At 44.1% G+C, this 12,412-nt stretch overlaps 1 protein-coding gene across 5 annotated transcripts in view; it reads left to right on the top strand.

Moving 5' to 3' along the window:
* LOC139392571 (endothelin-converting enzyme 2-like) overlaps nt 1–12,412 on the top strand; it is an 85,823-nt gene that overhangs the window by 50,395 nt on the left and 23,016 nt on the right. For all 5 annotated transcript variants that reach the window (XM_071140624.1, XM_071140623.1, XM_071140628.1 and 2 more), the window contains one exon: nt 2,253–2,441. In XM_071140624.1, coding sequence (XP_070996725.1) covers nt 2,253–2,441 — 189 coding nt within the window. The remainder of the gene's footprint in view (nt 1–2,252; nt 2,442–12,412) is intronic.

Raw genomic sequence — 12,412 nt, 5'->3', positions numbered from 1 at the left:
CCATACATGTACAGTCTGCAGAAGATGGCGGCTTCCCCTCCATATAAATAAAGGTGAAATAAATAAATGTATCTGCTCAGGATTCTGTGGAGGGGGTCATCCATTATCTGTTTATCTAAAGGTTGACGTGTATCTTGCTGTTCCATTCTAATTTACCCTCCCTATAGCCTGTCACAAATCTCTCTGACACAACCCAGCATATTTTAGCAGGGTGGTGGTCACTTTACAACAAACTAGAAAGACTGAAACCTTCCACTGAAAATGAAGCCAGCAGCAAGTGTTTAATTTTGATTGCTCTCATTCTCTTGTGACTATACCACACCAGAGTAGAGTCGGGAATTTTTACTAATAAATGGTGTTTCACCTGGAAAAACTCTGAGCCTTAGTTATAGTCACTGTAGCCAGAGTTTTTTTTTCTGATCCGGTCATGTGGTCAACAACAACTCCTGGCCCTACTATAGTCTGCAGTCTATCCCGGGGGTCGCCAACCCTCCTCCTGGAGACCAACTAGATGTGCAGCCTTACTATGACACACCTGATTCAGCTAATTAAGGTCCTAAGGAGCAGCTGATTAAAATCAAGTGTGTTAACACTAGTTAGTAGCGGTCGGTGCCATTTAAGATGAGGGAGGATTTTTTATTTATTTTTTATATGAACATGGTCTTATTTCTATTACAGCATTTTGGATGACTGTCATTCATATTCCATTCCCCCAGCTCAATGTAACATCGATAGGTTTAGGCTACTACATGATACTCAAATTTTCCCTGTACCCATCATGAGGTTTCTACAACCTAGCCTATGAATGAAAGTTTACAATGTAGGTGTAGAGGTCGAGAGCATTTTGAGTAATCAAGGTTAATGACAGTGGCACATTCAATACCACCTTGCACACTCTTGACTGCATCTAGCTGATCTAGGGTGTCATCATTAGTCCAACATTTGAGAACAAGAGTTTCTATTGGACAAATGCTGGTATGTTTATCCCTGTTTCGTTTGCTTCTGTTTAAGAAATGTTTTTAAACATAATCTGTGGAATGAATACACCCCAGATCACACGCAAACACAGTTCACTTTCATACCAGACACATACAAACAGCTCATTGTATTTAAAATACATTTTTGCATCTATCTACGAACTCTCCTCCTTTCACCTTTTCTCTTCGTTTGTGGACTTCAGTGCACAACACATCAGCTGTCTGTGACCAGGTAAAACAAACTTTCCAAGCCAAACCTTCATATCATCACTGCTAACCGCTACACACAGCCTACATCATTGTCAATTCATAGTCAACATAGCTACTAGAACTAACACGTTAGTAAACCCGCTACAATCATGCAGTACAGTGTAGTCCACAGCAATCAGTTTAGCAGTTACATCAGCGAGCTCCGGTTGCAATACATTAATACAACCAAAAGCTTACCTTGACAGTGTTGGATAGCCATAGCCAGCTAGCTAACATAGCATCACTCTCTATTTGAGCCAGATGTTTAAGTAGGCTAAACTAGCTAGCTACATTTGACACTAGCTAAGTAAATGAAAATGAAAAACAAAAAACTATGAAATATAGATAGCTCAAAAAGAGAGAAAGACAATAGTTGAACAGTTTTGAACAAAGAGAGAGAGAGTTAACTACTCACCACATTTTATGCATTCCAATGCTAGCTATTTGTAGCTTATGCTTTCAGCACTAGATGCATTCTCTGGTCCTTTTATTGGGTGGACAACATATCAGTTCATGCTGCAAAAGCTCTGAGAGGTTGGAGGAAGTCCTCCGGAAGATGTCATAATTACTGTGTACGTTTATGAAAGGGGGTGATAACCATGAGCCTCCTAGGTTTGACATAAGCTAGCTGTCTGGCTAAACCATGGTACTACCCCACAGAGTGCTGCTGAGGCTCCTGTAGACCTTCATTGCGAATCCGTTTGTTTTAATCAATTATTTGGTGACGTAAAATATATTTAGAATAGTTTTATCTAAAAAGGATAACTTTTTTTTACTGTTTCAATATTTGTTTTTTTCTTCAATTCAATGGGGATGGTCATCCACTGGAGCCTCCACTGGTTAACATTAACTATAGCAGGCCTAACACAAAATCCATGTGGAGGGTTTGCAATGAAAAACTCAAACGGGCATTTCTCATTGAACAAATTCAGATTGTACCTCCCCGTTTCACTCTGCTTCGCACCATTGTCTTCCATTTGGTGGCAAGTGAACACGACCCTGCGCTTATCCTGTGTCCCCTCCCAGGTGTTGAAGGCATATCTGGACTACATGGTGGAGCTGAGCCTGCTATTGGGGGGGGATAAGAACTCCACACAAAGCCAGATGCAGCAGATCCTAGACTTTGAAACGGCGCTCGCCAACATCACCGTTCCGCCGGACGAACTTCGCGATGAGGAGAAGATCTACCACAAGATCACCATCGCCGAACTGCAGGTGTGTATGCGTCTGCTGGGTGGGGGATTACAGCGAGAACATGTGCACTTCCATGTGCAAGCAGTTGCTTGGATGTGAGTATGTATGAGAGAGACAGGGGGCGAGAGAGAGGTACATATGTGAGGTGGATTTTTTGTGGGGTGGATTTTGAGTGGATCAGAACCCCATGCCATCAGATCAGGCTGTAAAGTTTGTTCTTAATCAAATAGTCTGTTCCCACATTTTCTTCTGTCTCCATTACAGTGTCAAAACATGCATGGCTTTTTCTCGCAGTCTCTCCCACACCAACTCACTCACCACCTTCTGAAAGCCTCTTCACACATTTGTCTGTGTACTCTGCCTCTCCTGCAGTCCTCTTTTTTGTTTTGGAATGTTTCCCTGGTTGCCAAGGTGACTGTTGCCAAGAGCTGTTGCTAAGCTCTTCTATCTCCAAGGCAGCAGCAGAACTGCAGAGAGATGGTGAAGGGAATGCTAGTGGTTGGTGGACATGGTGGAGCCTTTCATCAACAAACAGATAGAATGAATGAATGGAGAGTCAGTTGAGATGGTTCTCTGTTTCATAGGAATTGAAAGTCATCATTTGTAGGATGGGTTGAATCAGTGAAATGGGTGGTAATGGGTAGATTGTGTATACTTCTTAAATTTGAATGTAATCACTCTAGAAAATCAGTATGTTCATCTTAAGCCTGCAAACACAGTCGAGTTGATAAGGCATGCATTTGAATGGCAATGTCGTAGATCCTTTGTTCTGTTTCTGATGGTTCTAAACACTGGATCATTACATTAAATCTCCAGGGTCATGTTCATTAGGCACCAAACAGAAGCAAATGGATTAAAACAGGGAAGGACTAGCTGGACTTGTCCAATAACAAACACACATTTTCGTTGTCTGTTGCAAAAAACAACTTAAATGGGGAGTAAATTATCGATGAGCAAAGCTTTTAATGATGACATGACAGGCCCCTAACGTTTTCTACTACAACTCCGGAATACATAGACATACTGTAAATGAATGGGAGCTACTATGATCCTATCCTTACTAGTGTTGCACATTACACCGAAACGGTTCATCTATCAAATGTGTCTCACGTTTGCAAATTAACTAAATGTATTGAACTTATTAGAAAAATGTATTTGTCAAAGTTTATCATAAGACATTAACAGAATGCATTGTATTCCCTGCAACTTTCTGAAGAGGCAACCATACTGGAATGCCCCTGCCTGTGAGTTCGCGGTGCACATATGTTTACCACTTTGTGTAACCGTTAGACAAAAGACAACCATCTTCGGGTAGATGGAAAGGCTTTGCCAAAACCTCAATTAAAAGTTAAGTGCAAAGTAGCATATGCCTACCTGGCAGAATAAGGATTATTTGTATCAATACAGTGGCCATATGATCAGGAAACTCCATCACATGTGCGCTAAATACCGATAATCAAAAAACGGTGTTCAGTGCAAGGACACTTGAATTAAAGGGTATATTTCAGACCTCAAAAGTGGACCCAAATATCAAATCATTTCTGCGTAACAATTCAAGTCGAACTGACAGCGTTTTAACTACTTTGCATACAATCATAACATCAGTAAATAACATCAAATTCTCAGGCCCTACTGCCTATAAACACACATTCCAGTTCAAAGTGAATGATGGCAGGCCTGTGTGACAAATGGCTTATTTGCATTTAGGCCTACAGTAGCTGACTATGGCACACCGGTCTGCATAGACTCTGGTCCTGGACAAGACACATGTTTTTATTAGATTTTATTTACTGCCGTGTCTATTAATTGTCTAAACACACTGCCTTTTTCTCTATATTGCTATAGAATTTTCACAAATGCCTTACTATGAGTTTATGAAAATGTCAGAATTATTATTATTTAAAAAAACGAAGTGTCATATTCTCCCTGGGCATGTATATGGACAGATTTTAATACGATTTATATTGCTAAAAAATATGTCAGTTCCACTTTCAGTACCTTACTGACATTGTTTTCAATTTAAAAAAATATTCTAAAAGAAACAAAAATTAGCAAGAGCAATTTCTCAAGCAAGGATTTAGCTAGGACTGTCTGGGAGTGGTCTGAGTAGGGAGGGGGAAACTGAAAACTAGTTGTTATTGGCAGAGAGGTTTGGAACTCTCTTTAGTATTGGTTAGTTAACTAATTTACCGCATGGTGATTTCACCAGGCAGGCCAAAACAGGCTGAAATATTTTCAAACAGCTCTTACACTAAAAGGATATCATAATTTTCACAGTATTATTCCAACCTCATAGTGTAGAAATATATATTAAACACCGTAAAATCATCTTTTTGAGAATGAAAACAGAATAAAAAAATCTCCCCGCTTTCTTTTTTTTTGCCATGGTACTGTTTTGGTATTGAGTATCATGATACTAAATCTGGTATTAGGGTAGTGTCAGTCATGAAAATGTGTCAGCTGGTAACTGTCATGCAAATAACTGCCGGTCTCATTGTAATTGACCGTTAGTTAACATAAACACGTTTAGCATCTCTGGGCTTCCACTCTAGCCTTAAAGCCACTGATGCAGACCTTTTGGAACATCTACATTTTTAAAGAGTCTAATAAATCCATTTAATATAGCCTATCACAATAAATCTATTTATTTAGGGCCGGTCTAAAGAAACATTATGATTTGAAGAAAATGTAGCCTATCTCAGAAGAATAGAATATTCTGAATCGTCATTATGTTATAGGCCCTGATCCGGCTATGCCATATGGCTGTGGGCTCCACTAGTTCATTTAGCAGACAAGGTTTGCTTATAATTCCTGTGCCATTATTTTATAGTAAGAAGAATAGAATTGAACATAGCATGAATAAAATAGAAAGGATGTTTTCCCTAAGTTATTTCCGAGGGAGTGCGCACATGCTGCTATTCTGTGTTGAGCGGTTAACCTCTCTGGGATATTCGGGATGGTAGCGTCCCACCCCACCAATAACCAGTGAAAGAGCAGGGCGTCAAATTTAAAACAACAAAAATCTCATAATTAAAAAATCCTCAAGCATACAAGTATTTTACACCATTTTAAAGATACAATTCTCATTAATCCAGCCACAGTGTCTGATTTCAAAAAGGCTTTACAGCGAAAGCACCACAAACGATTGTTAGATCACCACCATGTCACAGAAAAACAGCCATTTTTCCAGCCAAAGAGAGGAGTCACAAAGAGCAGAAATATAGATAAAATGAATCACTAACCTTTGATGATCTTCATCAGATGACACTCATAGGACTTCGTGTTACAGAATACATGTATGTTTTGTTTGATAAAGTTCATATGTATATCCAAAAATATCATTTTACATTGGCGTGTTATGTTCAGTAGTTCCAAAACATGCAGTGATTTTGCAGAGAGCCATATCAATTTACAGAAATACTCATAATAAACATTGCTAAAATATACAACTATTATACATGGAACTTTAGATATACTTCTCCTTAATGCAACCACTGTGTCAGATTTCAAAAAAACTTTACGGAAAAAGCATACCATGCAATAATCGGAGTACGGCGCTCAGAGACCAACAGCCAAAGAGATATTCGCCATGTTGTGTAGTCAACAGAAGTCAGAAATAGCATTATAAATATTCACTTTCCTTTGATGATCTTCATCACACTGCACTCCCAGGAATCCCAGTTCCACAAATGTTTGATTTGTTCGATAAAGTTCATAATTTATGTCCAAATACCTCCTTTTGTTAGGGCATTTGGTAAACAAATTCAAACGCGCGTGCAGCCGAAAGTCTAGCCGAAAGGTCGGACGAAAAGTCCAAAAGTTGATATTACAGGTCGTAGAAACATGTCAAATGAAGTACAGAATCAACCTTTAGGACGTTTTTATCATAAATCTTCAATAATGTTCCAACCGGAGAATTCCTTTGTCTTTAGAAATGCAATGGAATGCGAGCGAACTTTCACATGGCCGCGCATGTGAAAGTGGCCAGACACCTGGCTCAATCCCCTCTCATTCTGCCCCCCTTCACAGTAGAAAAATCAACCAAGGTTCTAAAGACTATTGACATATAGTGGAAGCCTTAGGAAGTGCAAAATGACCCCATAGACACTGTATATTGGAATGGCAATGAGTTGAAAAATGAAAAACCTCAGATTTCCCACTTCCTGGTTGGATTTGTCAGGTTTTCGCCGGCCATATGTGTTCTGTTAAACTCACAGACATCATTCAAACAGTTTTAGAAACTCAAGTGTTTTCTATCCAAATACACTAATTATATGCATATTCTAGCTTTTATGGCTGAGTAGCAGGCAGTTTACTCTGGGCACCAAGCTACTCAATACTGCCCCCCAGTCACCAAGAAGTTAACAAAGTGATAATTTGAAACAGGTCCTCCTATTTGCTTAATTTAGAGTTATTTATGCAACATTAGTTGTGATACAAACCTTAGGCTATATGTTTTGATTTCTAATACATTCTAAGCCTGCATGATGCAACTCTAATGATGATTTGAAAAAAAGTTGCATAAAGGGATGTGCTCTGCTCTGTTTCTTGCGCAGGTTGCACAAAGTGCTTTATAATATTCTCACCCATCAGACTATTCTCAATTTAATCTGGTCTTTACATAAAGCCTACTAATATACAGTACCAGTCAAAAGTTTGGACACACCTACTCATTCCAGGGTTTTTCTTTATTTTTACAATTTTGTACATTGTAAAATAATAGTGGAGTAATAATCATGTAGTAACAAAAAAACAAATCAAAATATTTTTTATATTTGAGATTATTCAAAATAGCCACCCTTTGCCTTGATGACAGCTCACTCTTAGCGCCGCCCTCTGGTGACAGGTGGAACCATGACTGTACCCCCCGCCCCTTCTAGTAGCCAGGGCTACCACTATGAGTCACGGATCCAGGATGTCTATGTCAGGCACCCATGCCCGCTCCTTGGGGCCGTAGCCCTCCCAGTCCACCAGGTACTGCAGGGTGCCTCTGACCTGACGAGCCTCCAACAGACGCAGGACAGTGTAGGCCCGGCGTCCATCGACAAGTCGAGGGGCGGAGGGGCAGGTGTGGGGGGAGAGAAGAGACTGGTCCTTACCAGCTTGAGACGGGAGACATGGAAGGATGGACAGACCCTCATAGACCTGGGAGGCTGGAGACGATAGGTGACTGGGTTGATGCAACTCAGGATCTTGAATGGTCCTGTGGAGCAAGCTTCCGCATGTCCACCTTTTTAAGGGAAGAACACGGGTGGACAGCCGCACTCGTTGACCAGGTCGGAGGAGCCTGTACAGGCCTTTGGTGCCAGTTTGCCTGGTGTTGGTGTCAGGCAGATGAGCAGAGCAAGGAGGATCACCCTCTGATCCAGGGGGAGGACGAGGGGGAGGACCCGAACTGACACTCAAACGGCGACCGTCCAGTGGACGAGTTTGGCAGTGTGTTGTGATCATACTCCACCCAGACAAGAAACTTCTCCAGCTCCTGGTTGGCCCACTCCATTTGCCCATTTGACTGTGGTTGGAACCTCAAGGAGAGAATTACAACACCCCGACAAGGGAGCAGAAGGCTTTCCAATACCGTGTCGCGAACTGGGGTCCACGATCCGAGACAATGTCCTGGGGAGGTCCGTGTAGTCGAAAGACATGGGTAATCATGAGATCAGCGGTCTCCTTTGCTGAGGGCAACTTAGGTAAGGCAATTAAATGGTCTGCCTTGGAGAACCGATCAATGACCATCAGGATAGTGGTAAGCCCTTGGTATGGAGGTACCCTGTGATAAAGTCTACGGACAGGGGCCGTCTGGGGATGGGCAGAGGTTGGAGCAACCCAGCCGGTCGCCGACTTGAGGACTTGCTTTGGGCACAGGTGGAACAGGCCGCAACAACAGAGCTCACATCAATCATGTTGGGCCACCAGAATTTCCGCCTTAGGAACTCCAGTGTTCGATTAACCCCTGGATGCCCAGTTAATTTAGAGGAGTGTCCCCATTGTAGCACTTGAACGGGCTGATCACGGAAGATAAAGTCTGTTAGTGGGACCCCTGCCGGGCTCAGGTTCTCGGGTCTGGGCTTGTCGTACCGTGGTCTCTATATTCCAATACACGGGAGCCACAATGCGGGAGCTGGGGATGATGGGCTCAGAGTCCCTCTCATCGTGTTGGCAAGGCTCTCCTTGGACATCGTGTTGGTGGCACAGGGCATCTGCTTTCTGATTCTTGGATCCCGGGTGATAGGCAAGAGTGAAGTTGAACCTGTTAAGAAACAGAGCCCACCTATCCTGGCAAGCGTTCAACCTCCTGGCTTCTTTTTTAATATATTTTTTTATTTTGAATTTTACCCCTTTTTCTCCCCAATTTCGTGGTATCCAATTGTTGTAGTAGCTACTATCTTGTCTCATTGCTACAACTCCCGTACGGGCTCGGGAGAGACGAAGGTTGAATGTCATGCGTCCTCCGATACACAACCCAACCAGCCATACTGCTTCTTAACACAGCGCGCATCCAACCCGGAAGCCAGCCGCACCAATGTGTCGGAGGCTACATCGTGCACCTGGCAACCTTGGCTAGCGCGCACTGCGCCCGGCCCGCCACAGGAGTCGCTGGTGCGCGATGAGACAAGGAGATCCCTACCGACCAATCCCTCCCTAACCCGGACGACGCTAGGCCAATTGTGCGTCGCCCCACGGACCTCCCGGTCGCGGCCGGTTACGACAGAGCCTGGGCGCGAACCCAGGGACTCTGATGGCACAGCTGGCGCTGCAGTACAGCGCCCTTAACCACTGCGCCACCCGGGAGGCTACCTCCTGGCTTCTTGAATGGAGACCGTTCTTATGGTCCATCCAGATCACAAAATGATGAGGTGCCCCCTCCAACCAGTGTCTCCACCCCTCAAGTGCCCACTTGACTACCAAAAGCTCATGTTTGTCTACATCGTAGTTGTGTTCTGCTGGCGAAAACCACTTGGAAAGAAAGGCAGAATTGTGAATTCTGTTGTGCCGCTGTGAAAGGAACCGCCCCTGCTCTGGTGTCTGAGTCGTCCACCTCTACCACGAAGGGACAAGTAGGATCAGAATGAACGAGGATGGGTCCGGAGGTGAAATGTTCCTTGAGCTCTATGAATGCCCTGTCAGCCTCAAGGGTCCAGCCAAAACGGGTCTGAGACTTGCGGGTTAGGGCCGTGAGATGCGCTGCCACCGCACCAAAGTTGCATATAACACGCATGTAAAAATGGGCAAACCCGAGGAACTGCTGGACTTGTTTGAGTGAAGCGGGACGGGGCTAGTCAGTGACCACCCTAACCTTAATAACGTGTTTGGGATAGGGGGGCAGTATTTTCACATCCGGGTGAAATGCGTGCCCAAAGTTAACTGCCTGCGACTCAGGCCCAGAAGCTAGGATATGCATATAATTGGTAGATCTGGATAGAAAACACTCTAAAGTTTCCATGATTTTTTTGTTTTGAGTTCACTGTGCTTTCAATTGTTTTCTATGGGAAACTAGAGTTCTGAGGCACCTGGTTACAGTTCCTATGGCTTCCACTAGATGTCAGCAGTCTTTAGAAATTGATTGATGTTTTTCTGTTGAGTAATGAAGAAGTAGGGCTGTTCAGACTTAGTGTCAAGCCAAGTGGACTCTTTTGTTTGGGGGGCGTGACCTGGAGCTTGCTCCACATTGCTTTTATCCGCTATTGAACAAAGTATATTCCGTCTTAAATTTTATTGATTATTTACGTTTTAGGATATCTAAAGTAGGATTAGGAAAGTTGTTTGAAATGTTTGGACCAAGTTTACAGGTAATTTATTAGATAATTTGTAGTCATGTTGGGTGAGTTGGAACCGGTGGTTTTCTGAATCAAACGCGCCAAATAAATGGACATTTTGGGGATTTATCGAACAAAAGGACCATTTGTGATGTTTATGGGACATTTTGGAGTGCCAACAGAAGAAGCTCTTCAAAGGTAAGGTATGAATTATATCGTTATTTCTGACTTTCGTGGTGCATCTCCCTGGTTGAAAATCTGACATTAGCTGGATTAGCAAGAAGTTAAGCTTTTATTTGGTATATTGCACTTGTGATTTTATGAAAGTTAAATATTTTTAATAATTGAATTTGAATTTCGCGCTCTGCAATTTCACCGGATGTTGTCGAAACCACTAGCGGAACGTCTAGCCGTAACAGGTTGACAGGGTCCATTTGGATGCCGGCGGTAGAGATAATGTGGCACATGAAAGAAACTTGGGATACATAGAACTCACACTTCTCAATCTTGACGTATAGTTGACTCTGCAGGAGGCATCTCGGGACATGCAGGATGTGTTCCGGAAGGGTCTTGGAGAAGATCAGGATGTCGAGGTAAACGAAGACTAACTGATTCAGCATATCCCTAAGAGTTTCATTGACCAATGCTTGGAAGACTGCCATTGAGTTCGATAGTTCGAATGGCATGACTAAATCATCGTAGTGGCATCGTTGTAAGCATTGCAATCTAGTGAGAATTCTTCTTGGTGAAGGGCCAGGTCCAAGTCAGCGGACATCAGGGATAGGGGGTAACGATTCGTAATCGTGATCTTGTTCAGCCCTCTGTAGTCAACGCAGGGATGCAGACCTCCATCCTTCTTTCCCAGGAAGAAGAAACCTACACCAGCTGGGGATGCTGAGGAGTGAATGAAAGGCGTCGTATGGACGATGAGGAGGGAGGGTGGCGGGTTGCCTCTTACTGAAGGCATTCAAAGTATTCAGGAGGGTGAGCGGAAAAGTCTTGGTCTTCAATGGAAGCAGGGGAATGCGGCAAGGGCTCTAGGTGGGGGTCTTAGACATTTAGTCTGGCAGTTCTTACCCCAGTCTAGTAGGTGTCCTGTGGACCAGGAGAGTAGTAGGTTATGTAGTGCTAGCCAGGGGTACCCTAGGATAAGGAAGTTCTCGGAAGCCGTGATCAAACGAAAACTTTGAGTGATTCACCCCAACCTGCAGTAGAATGGACTTGGTCTGATATTCCACCTGGCCGGAGCCAATGGGGCGTCCATTGAGGGCATGAATCTGCAGAGGGATGGGACATTTCACACACGGGATTTGTAATTCTATTGTCGAAGTCTTGATTATCTGCAGCCCCGGAGTCCACGAAGGCTTGAATCTGGTGAATCCCCTCCGCTCTGGGTATGTAGCACGGAGATGGCTGAGACCTCCGCAGTAGAGGCAGCAGCCTTCGCATGTGCTTGTCACGCTCCTGTGGGCTCAGCCACGTGTGGGCTCAGCCATGTGTGTCCCAGCTGTATGGACTCCACAATGCTGGGTTTGGTGGGCTTGGGGTGCTCAGGAAACCGGGATATGGGGATTGTGTCAAAAATGCGCTGTCTCACGCGTTCTAGGAGGTGGTTGTCGATCTTGATTGCCGGCGTTATCAGGGCCTCAAGATCCTCTCCCAGTTCCCGAGAAGCCAGTTACTCCTTGGAGTAAAACAAAGCCAGGTGGAAAACAGTGACTAGGGCCTCCGTATTCCACCCACTCTTGGCGGCGAGGGTGTGGAAGTTGATGGCGAAGTCAACCACTGGTCTGTTCCCTTGGCGGAAGTTGAACAGTCAGCAGGCCACTTCTCGTCTGCCAACTGGGTGGTCGACTCATCGCAGCTCTGCAGTCAAAGCTAATATGGAGTTGCAGGATGGTGGCTTCTGTTCCCACACCGCCATTGCCCACGCCAGAGCCTTGCCCGAGAGTAGAGAGATGATCATGGTCTGATCGGTGTGGAACGAGGAGGACTGTAGCTCGAATAGGCAGGAGGAAACCCTTGAACCACTGGCCGTCCTACCGCTCCGGGGCTGGGATCTTGGGTTACCTGTTACCATTTGGGAGAGTTGTTCTTGCTGCCGCACCAGCAGTGCTCCTTGGTGGATTACAACATTCTTGATCTGGTTGATCTCTGCTGGGTCCATGTTTGGCAGAAGCTTGCTGTGATGTGATGAGGTTGGACCCATGTGCAGAGAAGAGACCAGACGAGGAA

This window comes from Oncorhynchus clarkii, chromosome 33 (genome assembly GCF_045791955.1).
Source record: "Oncorhynchus clarkii lewisi isolate Uvic-CL-2024 chromosome 33, UVic_Ocla_1.0, whole genome shotgun sequence".
NCBI classification, from domain to species: Eukaryota; Metazoa; Chordata; class Actinopteri; order Salmoniformes; family Salmonidae; genus Oncorhynchus; species Oncorhynchus clarkii.
This window is presented reverse-complemented; position numbering and strand designations above follow the sequence as displayed.